The following is a 22,459-nucleotide window of genomic DNA, read 5'->3' as shown; positions in this document are numbered from 1 at the left end:
ATGCACGTTTTCACACTGCTGAATCAAACCAAGCCAGGACTTTCCACTGTTGTTCTAGTATGAAAAGATTATTAGATGCCATTTCTTACACCTGGGTCTTGACTAACTAACATGTGATACTAACATCTACAAAACAACCCAAGGCTCTAATATGAAGCAAAATGGTAGCTATAGCTTTGCTTATCTATCTCAAAATGATATCCCACTGAACATAGTCCGTTTGAAGAAGACTGATGATGAAATCAGGTTTAAAGTCCCGGGAAACCAGAAATATTTTTTTATTATTTCACATTTTGAGTTCATCACATCACAGGAACCTATGTTAATAAGCCACCAGCCAAATTTGAACGATGATGAACATCGCAAAGTATATAAATTTAGGTTCGACAGTCATGACAAAAGTCATGAGAATCAATTAGATTTTAGACTCTTAGGGCCCTATCGTTGCAATCGGCGTAGAAACTGCGTTTAAGACCTAGCGCTAGGCCGCCTAGCGCAGTTAGTGGGTGTGGACCAGCGCACTCGCTATCTTGGTATCAGCGCTACACGCAGCCTCAACCATTATAACATTAGGGTTGTCCTACAACCCAGGTTTTACGAGTGAGAACGAGAGCTCTCACTAGTGCCTTAAACGCTGCAACGCAGCCCTATGGAAGACTGTTATTTTGCTCCAAAATTACTTTTCATTAAAACCTGACCACCCACCCGTAGGTGGCGTGGTACCCCCTGGGACTGACACGGATCCACGTGACTACGTCACGTCCTGCCAGCCCAGGGATAATCACTTTAATTTCTTCCAGCCCGCTGAGATCCGACGCACCCCGTGACGCATCGACACAGCAAGGCTGGGTAGTGAGAGCTCTCGTTCTCACTCGTAAAACCTGGGTTGTAGGACAACCCTAATGTTTTACTTCGTTTCGAACTCAAGCTCTCACTAGTGCCTCCATTCAACCGACCTTGCTGCCGGGAGCACCCCACAGGGCGACCCGAAAGGCACCGGTGAACCACGGCCATATGGCAACGTTTATGCCTAACCGTCTGACATATTAGAGTGGCAACAATACTACTTTCTTGCCACCGACAGCACCGCGTGCGCGAACTGCGAACCGGACACGTCGAGACTGTAGTACCTGACAAAAATGTGATGAGGACCATGAGGCCGCAGCACACATGTCCTCCACCGACACACCACGCAACAACGCAGAGGATGTCGCAACACCTCGCGTAGAATGCGCCCTGATACCCTCTGGGGGAACCTTGCCCACGGCAGAGTATGCCAACGCGATCGCCTCCACTATCCAGTGTGATAAGCGATCCTTGGAAAGGGGTCCGCCCTGGGCCCTTTGCCCAAAGCAAACCAACAGCTGATCTGTAATGCGTAAAGAACGCGTCCTGGCCACATAGACCGAGAGCGCCCTTACGGGGCACAGCATGAGCAAACGTCTCTCCTCACCCGTCTCTAACTGAACGGCGGGGGACAGAATGCTGATAAGTCTATGACCATAGACCTAAAGCTGACATTAATAATCTTAGGTTGGTAAGCCGGGTTAGGTCGCAACGTAACCCTGCGCCCATCATTCCCAAAACCACACAGGCCTGCTGCACCGAAAGGGCAATCAGGTCACCAACTCTCTTTCCTGACGACAAGGCCAGCAGCAGCGCGGTCTTTAAAGACAGAATCCTTAAATCGGCGGAGTCCGAGGGCTCAAACGGATGACCCGTTAGCCCGTCCAGCACCGTAACCAGGTCCGATTTGGGGAAAAAACGCACCGCAACGGCGGGTGCAGTTTATGCGCCCCCTTCATGAAGCGCAAGACCAAAGGGTACGCCCCCACGGGGCTCCCTTCAATTCCCTTATGGCAAGCAGAATCGCGGCTACGTACACCTTAAACGACTGCGGGGGTTTTGTTCAGCTGGGCGATCGCTGCCCTATTGTCCGAGCGAATCAGCACATGGTGCCCATGTGTGAGCCGCTGGAAGTGTTACCTCCGCAGGCCGGGGGGACTGCGGAGGCAACGTTCTCTTTCGAGTCTGGCCGCACGCGGACTTGTCCGGCGGTGCGGTCCCCAAGAGAGCTCCCAACCAACAATGGGCCCACGGCGCCATTGATGGTGGGCTTGTCCTGAGGCAGAGCCCGGCGAATCGCCTTCAGCTCTAGCACGTTTATGTGGCGAAGCTCCTGAGCCTCCCACCGGCCGTTCGCCGAAAAATGCCCGCAAATCGCACCCCCTCCCCAGAGGGAGGCGTCTGTGTGAATCACCATCCTGAGCGGGACAGGGCCCCACCGAGTACCTCTCGAGAGGTAACGGGGGTCCGCCCATATAGCCAGCGCCCGCCAGGCCTGACCTGTCAGAGGAACCCTGCGATGACGGTCCCCGGCCGAGTCCAGGCGAAGCCTGAGAACCATATTTGGACCACGAGAGCATGTGTAGCCTCCCTAGCGGGAGCACATGCAGTGCTGGGGCCATCAGGCCCAACATCACTGTGCGCTGATGCACTGACACCGAGGGCACAGACCTAACGTCCTTGGCTTGCTGTCCGAACCGTGCGAGCCTGTCGCTCTGGCGAAAGGCTCGCAGGAAGTATAGCTCGAGCCCCAGGAAGGTCGCCGCCTGCGCTGGGACGAGGCAACTCTTCTGCCAGTTCACCAAAAACCCTAAGGTTTGCCGGTGATCGGTCACCACCTTGGTATGTTCCGCGGCACGGACCATCGAGTCGGCCGCTAAGAGAACGTCGTCGAGATATAGGAAGACGCGAATCCCCCTCGCGCGGAGGGGAGCCACGGCTGCCTCCACGCACACCACTTGAGACGCCGAAGGTCCAATTTTTGGACGCATGGAGCCGTCCATGGCGTCCTCCTCCACGGCCAGATTGGGGGTCCCGTCGAACGTGGGTGGGCAAACTGCAGCGCGTATCCCCTCTGGAGGGTGCGCCGTAATGGGGACGGGGAACATAGATGCTCCCAGGCATCGAGCCTGTTGGACAAGATGGTCTCTTGTGGCCACAGGAGCGGAACCCGTTTTTTTCTACCACTTCGGATCATACTCTCTTCCTCAATGTCCCCATAGGAGACAGTGAACGGTCATCAAAAGCAGAGAGCATATGAACTGAATCAAGTCTCTCTGCCCGCTTCGCGCTCAGAAAAGAGTATCACCATCTCGACATCGTGGATAGCGAGACTGAACATTTTAGAAACATATTTCTCAAGTTAGAAACTATAGAAATGATCCCTGAAAGTATAGTCATGAGCATATTGCTGGGCACCGGGACCTTTCGATCCGGTGCCCTGATGGGGGGGCGGGACGTGAGAGGCTACGCCCCCCCGCCGCATGGACAGTTCCGTAGAAGCTGTGCATGCTGGGGGAGAACTTCTTACGCAAGCTCCGCCTACTGACGCGCTGTTGTATCGAAGTAACCCCCCCCCCCCCTGCCGTGCGCCTTTCGCAGGCTGGGGGGACTGCGGAGGTAACGTTCTTCCTCGAGAGGCACGTGGACTTGTCCGACGGTGCGGCCCCCAGGCGAGCTCCCGACCAGCAATGAGCCGTTGGTGCCATTGATGGTGGGCTGTCCTAGGAGCCTCTAGCCGAGGCCAGGCCGTAGCCATGGACCAAGGCGAGCCTTGATGCTGGGTATGAGACCCTGGGCGAGCTCCCGACCGAACTCGGGCCTTGGGCACCGAGGACGGTGGGTCTAAAGCTACAAGCCGCAGGCTGGAACTAAGCCCAGCCTTGGTGAGCCAACCGGTGGGCTTGACCTGGGCGCTGCCAACCGAGGCCAGGCCGTGGCCATGGACCAAGGTGCGCTGTGCCCCCAGCCAGGCTCCCTGCACTTGCAGGGGGCGCCCCAACACGGGAGTGCGACCCATGGAGAGCTCCCAACCACCCCGGGCCTTGGGCACCAAGGGCGGTGGGCTTGTCCTTAGAGCTACAAGCCAAAGGCTGGCACTGAGCCCAGACCTTGGCGAGCTGTAAGCCCTGCTGGACGCGTAGCACCAGCAAGGAGCAGTATGTCTATTGTAGCGGAGGTAGCTCGCGCCCAATGTACTTAGCACACAGATACTAACTGCACGGGTGCACGCCAGCTATCTGCAAAATACTATCGTTCTGTGCTAAACAGTACTAAATATTGCTATCTGTCACCTATGCAATGCAAGCTAGCTTTCACACTTCTTTGAGAGCGGACCTTGGTCAGCTCTCAAGAGCTTAGCTGCGGACAAGACCGAGGGTTCAAAGTGCCTGTGCAGCGTGCTCGTGCCCAAGGCAGAACACGCACTTAACGTGCCAATTCATACTCGGCCAAAGTAGTTTTACACACGGCCCATCCCCTCCCTGACCTTCCCTGCTCAGTAGCAAAAGGAAGCAGGAAGCTAACCACTAATAGCCACTAATATGCTCCCGCAGGGCGCACCCTATCAGCGGGAGTACTGCTTAAGCCAGCTAGCAGGCTAGCGAGAAGCACAGGCTAGACAGTAAGCAACCCGGAGGCTAGCGAACGTGCGCGTGCAATGGTAACGTAAGCGGCAATAGCCCATCCCGAAGGGGGGGGCACCAATACCCACAACCTGTTAACCCGAGAGAACAGACGTGGAAGCCACTAGCTAAGCTAGCATAAGCACTGAGAGACAAGCGTGCGCTAACACAAGCCTGCGTACAGGCCGGTGCAGCGCGTCTCTACCCTGAGTAACACGGGGAAGCAAGCGTGACCGCAAGCAAAGGCCAGCGGCCCGCGAAGCTACTCAATCTCAGAAGAAACTCCTCAAGGGAGTTGCAATCTAGTAGATGCTAATTGCACGAAGCAAGCAACACTTAGCAGACAAGCAAGCTGGCTAAAGGCCCAATTATACTCAACGTTAAAGACGGAGACGGACAGAGCCCTCTGTCCGTACTCTGCGTTCATTTCGTCCGTTTTCTGTCCGTCATCTGAAAGCTTACAGATACGCATGAAACGGAGGAAAATCACACACACACTCATGCATTTGACTCTCTACTGTGATGTATTACTTAACATGATACCAACGTGAAAGACGCATGGAAGCATGTGGACAGTGACGATTACACCGTTTGAAACGGACGCCCTTATTTACGGATGAAAATGGAGTATAATTGGGCCTTAAGATGGCGTAAGTACTGAGAGAAGCGGCCCACACAAGGTGCGGGGCGAGCTCACCTAGCTAGCGAATCGCCCAGCTAAAATCCCAGACGCCAGTAAGCTACACTACATTTATGTAGGTCACAGCAACGCCTGTGCGGCGTGCTCCTGCCTTGCATGCACACATCAAATTAATTGTGCTGGTCGTAACCGGCCAGCGTAGCCTCACAGCTAATACAGCACCTAGCTGTTCCCCCCTCTCTCTGCTAACAGGAATAATGGGGTTAATGCTTAAGGCGCGCCCTACACAGAGGTAGCTGGTGCGAAGTACTTAGCACACAGACACTAACTGCACGTGTGCACGTTAGCTATCTGCCACAAAACCGGGTGCGTTACCCTGTCTGGGGACGCAGCCAGATAGCTAGAGTGTTACAAGGTAGTCCAAGCTAGCTGCACTGAGCAAACTAGCTAACTATCTAACGCGCGTGCTCTAAAGCCGGCGCCTAAAGTACCTAGCACACGAAAGCTACCCGCACGGGTGCCAAGGTAGCTATCTGCAACAACTGGGCTACTTAGCCTCTTTGTTCCTGTGCTACGTGGTACAAGCTATTTGCACGTATGCAAAGCTTAACAGTTTGAGCGCGGACCTAAATCGGCCCTCAAACGAAAACGCTGCCCCAGCCAGGGGAGCGAAGCAAAGCTACACAGCGGCAGCAATAACCACTATACGGCGATAGCAGTAGAGCTACACGGCGGTAGCAATAAACAGTTAACTAAGGAAGATACTCTTAGCTTTGATGACTTGTTCCGACGCCGCAGGGTGAAGGGTACAGGGTCGGGTCTCCGAAGCCTGCTTTATCCCGTCCACGCGACCCTCTTGAGGTGGGCAAATGAGCCTCCTAGATAACCGTGGAGCTTTCAGAAAACACGTCTTATCAGCGGCTGGAAGAAAGCGTGAGTGATTATCCCTGGGCTGGCAGGACGTGACGTAGTCACATGGATCCGTGTCAGTCCCAGGGGGTACCACGCCACCTACGGGTGGGTGGTCAGGTTTTAATTAAAAGTAATTTTGGAGCAAAATAACAGTCTTCCATAGGGCTGCGTTGCAGCGTTTAAGGCACTAGTGAGAGCTTGAGTTCGAAACGAAGTAAAACCACGCCTTTTAAGCGTAAAATTATGCATAGTCCGCTCATTGGAGAATTGCAGTTAAGAGTCACACGCTTGCCTTTTAAGCTCCAATTCCTGGACAAATCCGGTAAAACCAGACAAAGCCAAGCGCTCTGCCCCCCCGCCCTTCCTTCATCCAGTCTGTCTGTCTCCATATATAGGCTATTATTCCATATCATTATGCTTCTCAAACCCATCTAACTGCAGTTTAAATACTGCAAGCATGTAAATACCCTACACTATAGCAAGATCAAAGTGAAAAGAATGTTCTAAATGCATCAGCTAGAAAAATATAGCCTATTAGATTGGTGAAAGTTTGTCCAGAAAGATATCATTTTCTCTCGCCTGCTGCAGGAAAGATGATGCACATAAATATACCCTACATTATGTAAAGTCATTGCATAAATGTGTTTTTATTGTAAAACTAAATGTGAAGTAGGGCCAAGTTATTGGAGCGGACATCACAGTATAGCAGATGACAGTAGAAGCGCGTTCCGCTGTCACTTATCTAAATCACGTTAAATCGACAAGAGATATATATATAGGCCCAGGAGGACATATATGTTTCACATAGGGTGGTGTTTTCATTTCGATGTTTTATTTGGTCCAATATTGAAATGTTCTACAATTGCAGGTTGTGTTACCATTACACATTATTTAGATCCTCCCTTAATAGGTTTTCGGCTCATTTGGTTGCTATTTAGTAGCGAAATGGAGTACCACAATGCATGCTGGGACGCCAGGCAGTGAACTTACAACTTATTTTTTCTATGAGAAGTGTGTTGTGTCTGTCTGAGCGAGGGAGTCAGAGAGAGAGAGTCGTATTGTGCCTGTCAGACTGAGGAGAGAGGGAGAGAGTGACACAGAGAAGGGTGACAGAGGGGAGCCAGAGGGGAGCGCTCCACGCAACCAGCACACTGAATAGGCCTGGTTTTCAAAAGCGCAAAGCGCTAAATTTACGCCAGGTGGGAAGATATCATTACGCCGATATTTAACGCCGAAACGCCCATTCTCGCCCATTCAGGGAGTGCGCCACGCCCATTCGGCCTAAAGCGCATTTACCAGCCTAAAGCCATGTTGATATCTTCCCGAGGCAGGCGCAAGGCACGTTTTTTAGCGCCAAAGGCCCGTTTTAGCGCCGAAGGCCTGTGGGAGAATAGGGGCCTTAGTCTTTTCTCCCGCTGACTGTGTGGGCGTGTCCCCTGTGTGTGCGTGCAGGACTGCAGGTCTCCTCCGAGAGAGAGAGAGAGAGAGAGAGAGAGCGAGAGAGAGAGAGGGAGGGAAACGGAGAGAAAGAGAAGGAGAGAGAGAGAAGGAAAGAGAGATGGAGTGTGTGTGTGTGTGTGTGTGTGAGGCAGATGCATTTGGTGAGTTTGAACCCAGCAGAGGAAATGATAAATAAAAGCGCTTTGAATCATTATGCTATTTATCAATTAGCGATAATGAGCTGTCATTAACTGAAACGAGAATGGATTTCAGTTTAAAAAGTTGAAGTTCAGTTCAAGCTAGAAACGGCCCAGTTCATAATGCTACCCCGTTCAAGACAACCCCGACCACCGGAAAAAATGGGTTCCGACCTGTAAAAAGTGAATTGAATGGTTGTCTAGGCCGGAATTACAGCACCGAAATTCCGAAATTCAGGTGGGAAATGGGTTCCGACCTGTAAAAAGTTAATTGAACGGTTGCCCAGGCCGGAATTACAGCTCAGAAATTCGATTACACTCTGATTATTTAACATCACTGAGCAATTCTCCATTATGTCAGGACACTGAATAGCAGAACAATTTGTAAAGCAAGACTCTATAACAACACATGTTTTTTTTCTACAGAACCATCTTGTGGCAGGTAAGTACAGCACCATTTCTCTCATCACGACAGTGGTAACTTCCATGTTATTAAGTACATTTACCGTAAATTTCGGACTATAAGCCGCGGCTTTTCCCACGTTTTTTGGCCCTGCGGCTTATATAACGGTGCGGCTTATCTATGGATTTTTTCGGGAAAAAAAAAAAAAAAAAAACGGAATTCTCTCTTCTTTAGCACTCTTTCTAACTATAAATCCACTTCTGTTTTAATTTCCTCTCTTGCCCTCTTTTCACCACACCGCGGACACTGTGTGCACTGTAAAAAAAAACACAGGTGGTGTTGTGTTATGTTGTTTTGTTGAAATGTTAATAAATGGGAGCTTCCTCAAACAGCCATCTCTTTCCCGACAATCCCCTCTGTGCATGAACCCTTACATATGGTAATTAAACATTAAAACACAATAAAAAAAAAAAACATTAAAACACCTGCGGCTTATAGTCCGGTGCGGCTTATATATGTAACAAACAGGCAATTTTGCTGCTGCGGCTTATACTCCGGTGCGGCTTATAGTGCGGAAATTACGGTACTATACCTGTTAAGGCCAGGGGTGGGCAATTATTTTTCATGGGGGGCCACATGAGAAACCCAGATTGTTGCTGGGGGCCGAACAAATAATTGTCATGCCGTAACCCAGGAACTTTGATGAATGATGATAGAGAGGACCAAAATGTTTTTTCTTGAAATAAACCAGAATATGAGTGGGTCAATTTAAGCATAAGTATCAGTAAGTGGCCCGGGATTCTCAAAGCCTGTGTTGAGGGTCACATGAACAAAAATGCACTCTTGAAGCTAAATAAACCCAAAACCAACAAGTTAATTATTTACATGTTTACTTCAATGTAGAACAGTCATTTCTTACACATGAGATTACTTTTAGCCTTTTAGTCATAAAGATTATTGAAAGATATTCCATATTCCAGACTGAAATGTTATAACAGAAGTGGAGTATTGGCCAGAATTACATGAACATTTAGACACTTATTCAGCGGGTATCTTGCATGTTGTGTTCAGGTGCACTGTACTTTTGTTTTTTTTTTGTTTTTTTTTTGCAATTCCAGCGCGGGCGACACAGACCCCATAGCTCAGACCTGGGCACCTGGGCATGTAGTTGTGACCCACGGGCCACATGTGGCCCACGGGTCGCCGGTTGCCCAGGTCTGTGTTAGGCCCATCCAGTCTCAGAGCACCAACCAGGCCTCCACTCCAGTCCAGAGAGACGCTCTTCAACATGGTCAGCCTTCAAACCAATCATGACTGCTCTTCACAACTAAAACTACACTAACATTTCTATAAATCACTTTCTTTCTTTTTTGAACTTCTTTTTATTCCCTTTTCTCAAGTGCAATCATATAGTACATGTTCAAAAATACATCACAGATGTGTGTCATAGGGGAAGTCCGTGGATTTTTGTGTCCTCCCATTCTTAGATGACAGGGACAAATAGTGCCATTCCTCTATGAGCACAGAAAAACAAAATATGCATTATAACAGACAGGAATAAATATATAAATGAAAATAATCATCCACAGGAGTTGTTCACTATTCTTAGATTTTGAGTGCTAGAAACTAGAAAAGTTGTGCCCTTGCACTAAGACTTGCACTAAGATATATGGCCCGTTCTTTATGCACGTTTTCACACTGCTGAATCAAACCAAGCCAGGACTTTCCACTGTTGTTCTAGTATGAAAAGACTATTGAACACCATTTCTTACACCTGGGTCTTGACTAACTAACATGTGATACTAACATCTACAAAACAACCCAAGGCTCTAATATGAAGCAAAATGGTAGCTATAGCTTTGCTGATCTATTTCAAAATGATATCCCACTGAACATAGTCCGTTTGAAGAAGACTGATGATGAAATCAGGTTTAAAGTCCCTGGAAACCAGAAATATTTTTTTATTATTTCACATTTTGAGTTCATCACATCACAGCAACCTATGTTAATATGCCACCAGCCAAATTTGAACGATGATGAACATCGCAAAGTATATAAATTTAGGTTTGACAGTCATGACAAAAGTCATGAGAATCAATTAGATTTTAGACTGTCTTTTCTCCCGCTGACTGTGTGGGCATGTCCCCTGTGTGTGCGTGCAGGTCTCCTCCTCCGAGAGAGAGAGAGCGAGAGAGAGAGGGAGGGAAACGGAGAGAGAGAGAGAAGGAGAGAGATAGAGAAGGAAAGAGAGATGGAGTGTGTGTGTGTGTGTGTGTGTGTGTGTGTGTGTGTGTGTGTGTGTGTGTGTTTGTGTGTGTGTCTGTGTGTGTGTGTGTGTGTGTGTGTGTGTGTGTGTGTGTGCGTGAGGCAGATGCATTCGGTGAGTTTGAACCCAGCAGAGGAAATGATAAATAAAAGCGCTTTGAATCATTATGCTATTTATCAATTAGCGATAATGAGCTGTCATTAACTTAAACGAGAATGGATTTCAGTTTAAAAAGTTGAAGTTCAGTTCAAGCTAGAAACGGCCCAGTTCATAACGCTACCCCGTTCAAGACAACCCCGACCACCGGAAAAAATGGGTTCCGACCTGTAAAAAGTGAATTGAACGGTTGTCCAGGCCGGAATTACAGCTCGGAAATTCGGGTATCTCATCCATCCAAAATGTTGCATTACCGCCTCCACTTCCAATAATTCTATAAAAACATTTTTTTTCTTCTTACATTCATGAATGAATACGGTTGTTGATTGAGTAACTGTGTTATAATGTTGATAATTATCTATGTAAATTTAGTCTAGTTATGAAGAACTCTGGAACAGAGTATATTGAGAATAGGGGTAGGACTAGACAAGCATCTGCTTCCTCCTACTCCTTTTCGGACATGACCATTTGATTAGTTATTTGTTTTTTTTTGTATGTTTTTAATTCTTATTTTATTATATGTGTACATGTAGCCTATATTTCCTTTTTTAAGGTTCGAAATACATTTTCATTCATTCATTCATTCAACAACCCTCCTTGGTCTTTCCCAGTGTTTGACTAACTAATAGACAGATAATAATTAAGTAATAATTCAGTACTCATAAACTACTGACTATGATGCACCACTTTACAATAGGGTTCACAAAAAGATTAACTAATGTACAGGTAATAATTAAGTAATGAGTAACTAACAATTAACTATATACTCACAAACTGACCATTGACTAACCATTAACTAATGAGTAATTACTCTACTAAGGAACTAACAACTAATCATGAACTAATGATTAACTACTATACTCACAATGTGACCTTAACTAATGATTAACTAATATATTCACGCACTGACATTTATTAATCATTAATGAACGATTAACTACTCTACTCATGGAACTGACGACTAATCAGTAACTAATGATTAACTACTATATTCACGAGCTGACATTTAGTAATCATTAAGTATTGATTAACTACTCTACTCAGGAACTTAGATAGGCTACTAATCATTAACTAATGACTACCTACCGATGGTAACACTCAGCGCCGCGGGAAGTAGGGGTGCTGCAGGTGCTGCAGCACCCCCTAGATTTTTTCCAACATTTTTTTTTTTTTTTTTACAAATGTAATTAAAAATATTTTGGAGTGCACTATGTTCCTTTCTTGTTTAAGAATGTTTCGGGAAATGAAAATGTAGCCTATTTAAATAGAATTATCAACAATAACAATCAAGGAAGTTACATGCTTGTAGGCTAGAGAAGAAGAAGCGCGCATGCACGCACATGTTGTGTTGAACCAACCAACAACCAATACGAATTGTTTAATCTGGCAATAAAGAAATGTGAACTTGACATGCTATTTTAATAGCCTACTCAAAAATGCACCTCCCACTATACAGCAAAGAGAGGAGTCAATGTTTATTGATATATGCCATTCAGATCAGAATAATTAGTCTAGTCATTAAGTTTGCTGATAATATTTCTATCATGTTAAGTCTGTGTCATGTTAACTGGTGTATTCAGAGCAAATAGGGAGATATAGAGCATTATCATCATGCTATATATCTCCCTCTTTGCTCTAAATGAGTGAGAAAAGGAGAAAATACTGAATAATTACATCACAACAGTATCCTAATGTTAATTTAAAATGAGATATTCCTCTAAATATGGCAAAAAAATAAAAAAAATAAAACGTCCAATTTTTTCCGAGTCCCTTCCTCCCAGCACCCCCTGCTTAAAATGACTTCCAGCGGCCCTGGTAACACTTTACAATAACGTACACAAATACTGTAGTAGTTACTAGTAAACTAATCATTAACTAATAGTTAGTTAATAAGTAGCTAAGGAATAATTTGTCATTAGTCAATCACTATTTAATCATAGTTAATGAGTAGGTAGTCATTAGTTAATGATTAATATCTAAGTTCCTGAGTAGAGTAGCTAATCATTACTTAATGATTACTAAATGTCAGCTTGTGAATATAGTAGTTAATCATTAGTTACTGATTAGTCGGTCAGTCCCATGAGTAGAGTAGTTAATCGTTCGTTAATGTTTAATAAATGTCAGTTCGTGAATATATTAGTTAATCATTAGTTAATCATTAGTTAAGGTCACATTGTGAGTATAGTAGTTAATCATTAGTTCATGATTAGTTGTTAGTTCCTTAGTAGAGTAATTACTCATTAGTTAATGGTTAGTCAATGGTCAGTTTGTGAGTATATAGTTAATTGTTAGTTACTCATTACTTAATTATTACCTGTCCATTAGTTACTTTTTCTTTTACCTTTATTTATACAGGGGGAGTCTCACTGAGAGCAATGCTCTCTTTTTCAGGAGTGCCCTGTTCACATTCACACACACATTCACACCTGGAAGCTGACCAGTACAACCACAGTCTGATCTGCTTAGGTCTGATCTGATACTTAGGTATGTTTCAGCCAAATACTACTTATGTCTAAGTAGTTGTGTTCTAAAGCACAGAATATACCTTCAAAACTATAAGTACTTCGACAGGAATAAAACTATAATACTTGGTTTGACGGAAGTAGAGGAGAGGGCAAAGCCTGTAGGCATTAGTTTCTAATGACATTGCAGAGTAGGGAGATCATTCCTGTGTCTCTTGCAGAGTGAGGCCTACTTAGAAATAATACTCTCCCTCCCCATCTCTCATCAACTTAGGCTGTTGAAAGTTGACAGGTGGGATAAGGATGCCTAGAGAGCGGGGTCATAAAGCCAATGTAAGGCTTAATATTGCTCGGGGCTGGACCGAGCATGCATGGCCAGCCAGGACCCGCTCCTGCATGAATTTAACCTGCCAATTGGAGTGAGGGAGTATAGGGCTTTAGCATATCTCATTAACATTCTGCCACTTTCATTGGGCGACCTCAGCAGGTAGTCAAAAGAGAAGTGGCTTGGAATGACCAAGTGGAGGCGCAGTCTCATCATCCCGTTCCTGGGCAAACTCGCTAAGCTGACTGAGTGTTGCTCTTGGAATGGCCTCCGTGTAGGGGAGGCATTGGGGAAGAGAAAAAACAGGGCGCCTCAGTGCTGACACACACCACAGATGTGTCTCAGTGCCACCGTGCATCCGGCCTGCCACCGGATTTGCCTTAGCACCTGTACACGCCACTGAAGTGTGTTCAGAGTCTGGCGTACTTGCAGCTACGAGCTTACATGTGGACTGCCGGTGCATAGAGGAAAATAAGGAAAAATGTGTGTGTGCAGGCAGAGCAGAGTAGAGGAGGAGCAGGAGGACTGTGCCCCTGCCTCTTCTGAATATGCGCCCAGTGCTCCATGCCATTGAGGTTATAGTCAGTGCATGTGAGAATTGTTGCTGGGACTAATATAGAGAGTGTGTCTTGACCAGCTACTTTAAAGCGCCTTTAGATAACTTTGTTATGATTTGGCGCTATATAAATGTGACATGAGTAATGGATTGATTGCTTATTGCATGCCATGCTACCTTAAGGATGATGGGAATTATTTCCCTGACTCCTGGGTGATAAGCCACCCTCTGGCTTGCTTGTCCCAGTAGAAGGCCCTAGTGTGGGGACCAGGGTTCAGCTAGTACCACTTGTCACCACTCCGGATAGTGAGATGGGTTTGGCGACGCTGTCGACACAGTTCATCAGCGGCTCGGCACCTATGACGCACCACTCTAGTCAGTGTGTGTGTAAAGAGGCTAAACATGCATTCCCAGAGATGATGACGCTCTCATAACACAGCCCCCCTGCTGCCTCCCATGACAATGCGCTCCTGGGAGAAGGGGTAAATGTAGAGCAAGGGATTGGCTGCAGAGATTGCACTCTCCTGGCGAAGAAGGCCATCAGGGAGGTGCAACAGAGCGATTGTCAGCCTTGCCTTGATACCTGTTATGCACCACTCTAGAGAGAGTGATATGGGTTCAGTGTCAGTCTGAGGTACCTGCAGCTTACACGCTTTGCACAGAGGCAGTCCGGTTCACCAGGCCCAGATGCCGGATATCCTTCTCCCCTCAGGGACATGGAGGTAGAACCATCGGCATGTCAGCGGGTTCTCCCACCCATGGTTTTGCTTGAGGTTGGTCCAGTATGTCCGCCTCTTCAAAAGGTGCCTCTTCCGTAACGCCTGGAAGACAAGCTGCCTTTGGGCCTTGCTTGTTCCAGTCTGGTTGAGGACCAGGGTGACCGTGAGACCGTGACCGTGCCTTAGGGCTGAGGTCTTCCATGGTGCATTGTGCCCTTGGCTCTTTTGAACATGCAGCACAGTGCTCCTGGCCCTTCACAACATAGGGACTGTTGCTGCGTATTGCCTGCTCCCCGCTTTAGGTCTGGTCCGAAGCTCAAACCAGTCAGTCTGTCAGACTGGCCCTTCCACCCTCTCCAGGATGGTGAAGCAGGGCTGAAGTGGGCAGTCACTTGTGGCCGTTGGGCCCTGACAGTGCAGTTCCACTGGACACGTGCCCGCAGGGCAACAGACTCAGTCCATTACAGCTGCCTTGCAGCTGCCAAGCTGCCTTTGTAAACCAGTCTCCAAGGCAGGGCTCTCTCATTGGTTTGTGGATACAATCCATACATACGGGGATGTCAGAATGGGAACTTCCTTAATTCTTGGAGGACAAGCCGCCTTCAGGCTTGCTTGTCCTGGTTCATTGGTGGCCATGGTGACCTGGAGAGGGTGCCTCCGCCCCTTGGGGGACGATGGGTTCCACAGCTGCACATTGTGCCCCTGGCTCTTATGACCATGTGCTCACTACCCAGTGCTCCATGCATCGGCAGAGGAGGACTGTTGGTGCGTATTGCCTGTGCTCCACCCTAAAGTCTGGTCCAGGGGCCACACCGTTTGGTTATTGAGCTGCGCCCTTTCACCCTCCACAGGATGGTGAGGCAGCGCTGTGTGGGTCGTGTTGCCCATCAGAGCCCTGACAGTGCTCCATTGGACATATGCCCGCAGGGCAACAGGCTCCCTCCATTGGTTACAGACCAAGCTGTCTTGAGCAACCCGTCGCCAAGACTGGGCTCTCTCATACAATCCGACAAGCTCATGGCGGGGAGCATGAATTTTTCCCTGACTCAAGAGACAAAGAGGGAAAAAGAGGGAAGGCAAGCCGCCCTCAGGCTTTGCTTGTCCCAGTTTAATTTGGAGGATGGTGCCTCTGCCTATTGGGGTCGATGGCATCCACAGCGCACTGGTGCCCACATTTTTTTGGAGGCACGCTCAGGGGGTGTGTTGCCTCCCAAGCTTGGATTTGCCCGCAGAGGGATCTGCAGGTATATGGGCTGCGCTAGCTCTCAGTGGGAGCAATGCCATTGTATCGACAAGGGCAACACCATTGTATTGACCAAAGAAGGAAAAAGAGGAGTCGTGAGCTCCATACCCTTTAGTGCATAGGACTGTTGCCGCTTACTGCTGGGTGATGCTGGGGTGGTGCTGTGCCTGTCCCCTACATTTGCACCCTAAAGCTTGCTGTATGCTCGCCATGCCGCGAAGGGCGCGGGGGAGGAGCGAGGGGCGCAAGTGTCAAATGACGTCAATGTGTTGGGTGTGACCCCCGTAGGCCGCCCACCGCATACCTGAAGATCTTTCTAGCAGCGCGACCTCCACACGGCTTCCCTCCAAACATGTTTGCTTTCGAGCCACTGAGCCCTGAACACTGAGCTGTGTTTTCACCACATTTCTTGACCCATGTGGTAGGCTACACTTTGATTTGCAACTGTTCCTTTTTAGTAATTTCAACAAGTAAATGTGTTGTGCATGGCCGTAACTAGCTATGAGGACGGGGAGGTCCGGACCTCCCCTAATATTTCAGCCTGCAAATTTTTTTTTTTTTTTTTTTTTTTTGCAGGCCAGGCCAGGCCAGGCCACTCACTGAACAGCAGGCCAGGCGCCGCCTACTGGTTTACTAGTGGTTTTATTACTTTATTCAGGTTTAAAGTGGGTGCATCTCATTGTAATCATGCATGATGCCAATTGCCAAGCTCCCGAAGTCAGGTATGCAGGTGGCTATATGCATGGTTTCAGTTTCATGACCCAATAAGTAACAAAAAGAGGTGGTGTAAAGTTAAAAACAACATAATATATTTTATTTTATTTTTCAATCGTTCCTATCAGGAATAAATAAATGTCCCTCTGTATGTTTTTTTTATTATCGATGATGACTTTGTGTGTTGTGTACGGCTTGGGTTGTGTACCTGTGTTTGTAGGTGTCATTTTGATATGAATTTGGCTAAAACAGTTTGTGTTTGTTAGTTACAATTATGTTGACAGGAGAGCTGAGCAGGTGGTGACATGAAAGAGAATATACTGAATAATGACATCACAACAGTATAATCCTAATGTTGATTTAAAATGATATATTACTCTAAATATGGCTAAAAAAGGGGGGGGGGGGAACTCAAATTTTTTTGACGGGCGCCGCCGAATCCGCCTCCCCTTGCTGGACCTCCCCTATTTCGGAACCCTGGTTACGGCCCTGGTGTTGTGTTGAGAGCATGGTTGAGAGAGAGATTAAAAGCAGCACAGAGCTGAGAGCTGAAATGGCTATTCAGTAAAAACAAGTTTGGTGATTCATTCATGTGCTGATATACGGTCGTTTGAGAGTGGAAGCGCACTCAGTACTGCACATAATAGCGTTTCATTGCGACTTTTCATCGGCTGTTCTCACTATTACCATTGTACAATGTAACATGCTGATCACTTGGCTGCCGTTCTGACTTTAAAAAGCATCTGCCCCAGTGCAAGGTCCGCACGTGACTCGCGGAGCTCCGCCTCGCAGAGCCTCGCTCGAGCATAATGAGACCTTAAGGCCTGATCTAAGTCCTGTGTCAGTCAGTCTATGGAACTGCAGCCTTTCACCCTCCTCAAAGTTTCCTTAGTGATGAATTACTAAGTCACTAATGCCTCTGGGGTCATGACTCTTATGAGAACATACCAGGGTCCAGAGGGAGGTCTTCTGTGAAGCAAGCCTTGTTACCTGGCTTTCCACCAAATTACAGATGACCTTAGCATTGGCGAGGTCCGCTAAGCCCTGGTGGCACCTTGTGCCTGGGCTAGGGCTGTGTGCATATGGAAGATTTTGTCAGTGTCTTACAGAGGAATCTCATCATGAATGGAATTCATGAGGGAGAGAAGTCGACTGACAGGAAACGGATGGTTACGATGTAACCCAGGTTTCCTGAGGGAGACTTCTCTCCCCGCTCCGAAACAGGCTTCCAATCAGATTAAGCAAGAGCACCGCACCTGAGAGTAGATTATATAGCAGAGTCCGGCCAATCAGCGTGCAGGTGCAATTGCACCCAGGTGGTGCTAGTTAGTGTCTTAAAGAGTAATCCACGACAGCTGCGCTGGATCAGATAATCTCATCATGAATGGAATTCATGAGGGAGAGAAGTCTCCCTCAAGAAACCTGGGTTACATCGTAAGCATCCGTTATTCTACAAGTAGTGAAGAGAGACAAGCAACCTTTGTGAAGCTCTTTGTGAGTCACTTCTGGTGATATCGACATGAGGGATTGAACTCAGGCCCTGCAGTTGGAGGATGTACTGTACATCCTGACCATTAGCCAACTGGCCAGCAAAATATTGCACAATTTAGACACTTTGTACCAGTCAAATTGATTTCTTAACCATCACAATACTTTCTAGAGTATGATGAATTGGTTGAGGGGGAAAAAGAACATTTGTTATGTATTTGGTGTAGTCTGAAGTATGTCAACAACAGCAATATCAGGCTATCTTGGCTCAATAGGCTACATGCACAACTCCACTACTTCCTGAAATTAGTACAGCTTCTTTATTTCCTGTCATCACTATTGGATGAACTGATTAATGTCAGGTGTGCTGCAGTCACAACAGTGATCAGGCACACCTGATTAATCACTTCATCCAATAGTGTAGGACAGGAAATAAAGAAGCTGTAGTAATTTCAGGAAGTAAAGAAGTTGCGCATGTAGCCTATTGTTGAGTGGCAATGGGATCAAATAACATAATCATGATGGGGGAGCGGGCTTTGTTCAAGCATCAGCGTCTGAGCAGAGGCCCACAGTCCCCGACTTTGAAAACCCCTGATATAGAGTAATAGTTGTTATGATGAATACTACCTGTATATGTCTGTATATGAAGAACATGTCTGTATATGAAGTGTCATTCAAAAATGAGACATCCACATTTTGAAAATCTGACACCTACTCTTTAATGATTGCTGGCATCAAAGTAAAATCAGTAAATCAGTTTCTAGGTCACTTCCTGTTACATAACTGTTACATGCGTCATCTTAAGCCCTTTGCTTAGAAAATCTAGTCAAGTAAATCTTGTTTATTTATAGCCATTCATTCATCATCACATGCATGTCTCAAAGGCCTTTGCAGAGAATCGAACTGATCGACAATCTACCATTGAACAGAATGAATGAATGAATCCTTTATTGCCCCTCAGGGAATTTGTTATGCACAGGGAGAGCCCAAAAAGAACACAGGCACACATACAGCACAACATATAAATGAGACAAAGATCGAGGAACATCGAGGAAAGACAAATAAAACCGAGCCTGGTATTGTGGTGTCTCCCTGTACCTATTTTCTGATCTTTGGAGGGAAGTAACATGTGATTAGACTGTTGCTATGAGGGAAACAGAAGTATGTCTACAGTCTAAGAAATATCCATTCATCATGTAACTTTCATTTTCATTGAATGTCTTGCAGCCCCAGGACCCTCACATGGAGCGGCTGGTGGAGGAGCCACACGTGGAGGGGCCACAGGTGAAGTAATATGAAGTGATTATAGGAAGTGAAAATCTGTTGTGTCACTATTTCTGTTATATGAATGTTTCACAAGTCTTCTTAAGACTTAGAAAATTTGAGTGAATTAGGCTATCTGTGGTTTTCCAAGTATTGACTGATGAATTTCAGACAGCAGTTGGATATATAAAATGGATATCGTTTTAAAATGAAACCCTTCATACTGGTATTGTAATTCTTCAAAATAGCTAGACACAAGCAGATTACCTTGATAGGGACAGGAAGGTGGTAGAGAGTTGGGATTCGAGGGGTGGGTAGGTGGAGTGACTACTAGGGGGATATGTCTGTGTAAGTTCATTTCTCAGACATCCAGGTAATAGAAGTTTTAAAAAATAATTTATTTTGAAAAATGGTGGATTTGTGGTGGTTTGAGTTACTTCCTTCTGCATTTAGAACTGATGATGGTGTTTGGATGAACACCGAAATGTCTTGTTTTAAATAGTTTTTTTTAGTTCAGTGTTTTTAAAATTAAATTAAATTATTTTTAATACTAGGGGGATATGGGTGATGGGAGGGGGCGGACAAGGATAGGAGGGGGGGGCTAGGAGAATGGGGCCATAGCTAGGGATAAGGTGCAGAGATTCGGGATTCAAGGGGTGGATTGGCTAGGGGGATATGGGTGGTGGTGGTGGTGGTGGTGGGGGGGGGGGGTCAAGGAAGTGGGTTGGGGCGAGTTAAAAGTGGATTTAGGGGGAGTGGCTAGGAGGGGCGTGGTTCCATAAAGCTGAATGGTCAAGATTTGCGCTTTCTCACTCCCTTTCTCCACAGGGAAGCCAACCCAGCACTTTGTGGATCGACACAAGTGTGAGCTGATCCAGAGAGTGACCACGATCACAACAATCTTGGATAAGCTGCTGACCAAAAGAGTTCTCTCTGATGAAGTCTACAGTGTTATCACCGCTAAACTTACCAAACATGAGCAGATGAGGGCACTCTATGCGGGTCCCCTGCTTGCCAGTGGAAAGAAAGGCAAAGATATCTTCTATGATCTCCTTATAGAACAGGAGCCGTTTCTTATGGAAGACCTTGAGACAAATGAGTAGCAATTGTCAGTAGCAAAGTCTGGGCCAAATATTTTTTATACATTCATGGAACCATTTTACATGATCAGGAGAATATTCATGTTAGGCCTACTATATCTTTATCTGTGTTTCAATTTATAAAAATTGTTGTTAGGCCCATGGGTTTATTTCATTCATTGTTAATATAAAAACAGTTAAAGCTGTCATAATGTAGATAAATTAGTTAAAGTGTATAGAGTATGTCATCGCCACCATCATATATGAGGCTCATTGAATTACTTTGGAATAAATATGGAGATTTTCTATCAGGTTTGAAAGAGGAAGCAGTCCATGTTCATCACAGAATCAGAGCAGAAATTAATTAAGAATCCCACCTGCACATGAGCTTTTTTCTTCAGGGACTAACACATGTGAAATAGATTATGATGTGCTGCCATCTGTGTTGGATCTGATTCTGATTTATCAAATGTCCCTAAAATCTTTCAAAATGTGCTGATGTGCTGAAGTTTTTTCTTGTTCTTTCTTTCATAGTCTTACTGTGACAATTTACTTTTGGAGGGTCTGTACCTGTACCTCTCATTTGAAATGTTTTGTCATCCACAATAAACTGTCTCTTTCCATCTTCTTCTGTGGTTGAATAAATGATTACACTGTCCTAAAAACAATACATGAAGCAATTCTACTAATTCAATACAGTTTGCCAATCATGTTCTCATGCTTCCAAATCCATGCAGACAGGCTGTGAATAGTCTTGTATGGTGACATATACCTTGAGCACATAGGATGACCAAATTTAATGCCTGTGAAATCACACAAAAACAAAAAGCCTTTAAGTGAATCAGAGTCCAAGTGTTAAAGTAATTTTTCATGTAGTTTAAAAGTTTAATAAAAGTTACATTAATATTCAGAGGGATTAACATATGAACAGGTGTCTCTCTCTCTTTCTCTCTCTCTCTCTCTCTCTCTCCCTCTCTCTCATATCTTTGTTTCTATCACTATGAGAACCAGTTTGATTTTTAAATCTTGACCGGTCCTCAGGAGAATGAAGTAGATGGTCCTCATGAGGTTAGAAGCAAGAAGTCCATCATGAAATTATTTCAGCGCTATTCAACATTTCTCTGCAGCCATGGTGACAAGCAAATTGGGCCTACGTTCTAGTTCTAGGCCTATACATGCACCTGATTCTGGGGCCGGTGAGTGGATTTATGGCGTGTGGTGGATTATGGGAAGTTGAGTCCAGGATACCAAGTATATCTTGGGATTTTTTACATAAACATCTAAACTTGCGCAATGTGGAAAAAGTATCAAATTGTAATCCTGCCAATACACATTTTTACTCTTATTTTTATTTTTGGTCTCTCTCTCTCTCTCTCATTCCTCACTCAATTCAATTGGTTTGAGGCTATATCAAACAGGATGTCGCCAAAGCAAAAAGCTACATAGACATCACAACAATAAACAGTAAACAATCAAATTAAATTAACAATCAAATTAAATAAAAGGAAAAAGTCATTATTAGCTAGGCATCGGCTATACCTTTTGATCGTTTACCGTCGCTTTTAACTGCTGACAGCTACTATGCAAACCCAATGAGTCCTCTATACGTTTTTAGCTCTTATTGCAACTGCTGCGCCTGTTGCTTAATGCACTTTTTATACTCTTTTTTTAAGTTTTGTTGTGATGCTTTTAAATGTCCATTTTATTCTCTTCTTTTCTTTTATTTTCCTGTCAACCATTTTATGTGAAGCACTTTGAATTGCCTCTGTGTATGAAATGTGCTATACAAATAAACTTGACTTGACTTGATAGGCTATACGGGGGATCAGCTTTTCTACTGTCTAGCCATGGTGTTTCGGGTTGCGTGGAGATAATACTTACTGGCAATTAACCCTCACTTCCTCAGTTTCTCACACAAATGAGATGACGCTACCAGAGATGGCTGTGTGAAAACCTCAATCTATTGGCAATATCTGTGTAAATGGTTATGTTCTCTCTCTCTCTCTCTATATATATATATATATATATATATATATATATATATATATATATATATATATATATATATATATATATATATATGTATATATATATATATATATATATATATTTTTATATATATTTTAT

The 22,459-nt window shown here is 45.5% G+C and overlaps 1 protein-coding gene across 1 annotated transcript in view; it reads left to right on the top strand.

The window, feature by feature from the left end:
- The window catches only part of LOC310776207 (uncharacterized protein), a 90,333-nt gene extending 69,380 nt beyond the window's left edge, over window positions 1-20,953 (top strand). The window contains exons 12-15 of the mRNA XM_083636393.1: window positions 8,085-8,100; window positions 9,180-9,352; window positions 19,218-19,274; window positions 20,082-20,953. Coding sequence (XP_083492519.1) covers window positions 8,085-8,100; window positions 9,180-9,352; window positions 19,218-19,274; window positions 20,082-20,356 — 521 coding nt within the window. The 3' untranslated portion in view covers window positions 20,357-20,953. The remainder of the gene's footprint in view (window positions 1-8,084; window positions 8,101-9,179; window positions 9,353-19,217; window positions 19,275-20,081) is intronic.
- Window positions 20,954-22,459: the final 1,506 nt, after the last annotated feature.

Source organism: Poromitra crassiceps (genome assembly GCF_964638095.1).
Source record: "Poromitra crassiceps genome assembly, chromosome: 5".
NCBI classification, from domain to species: domain Eukaryota; kingdom Metazoa; phylum Chordata; class Actinopteri; order Beryciformes; family Melamphaidae; genus Poromitra; species Poromitra crassiceps.
The sequence above is the reverse complement of the archived record's forward strand: the minus strand, read 5'-3'. Positions and strand labels throughout refer to the sequence as shown.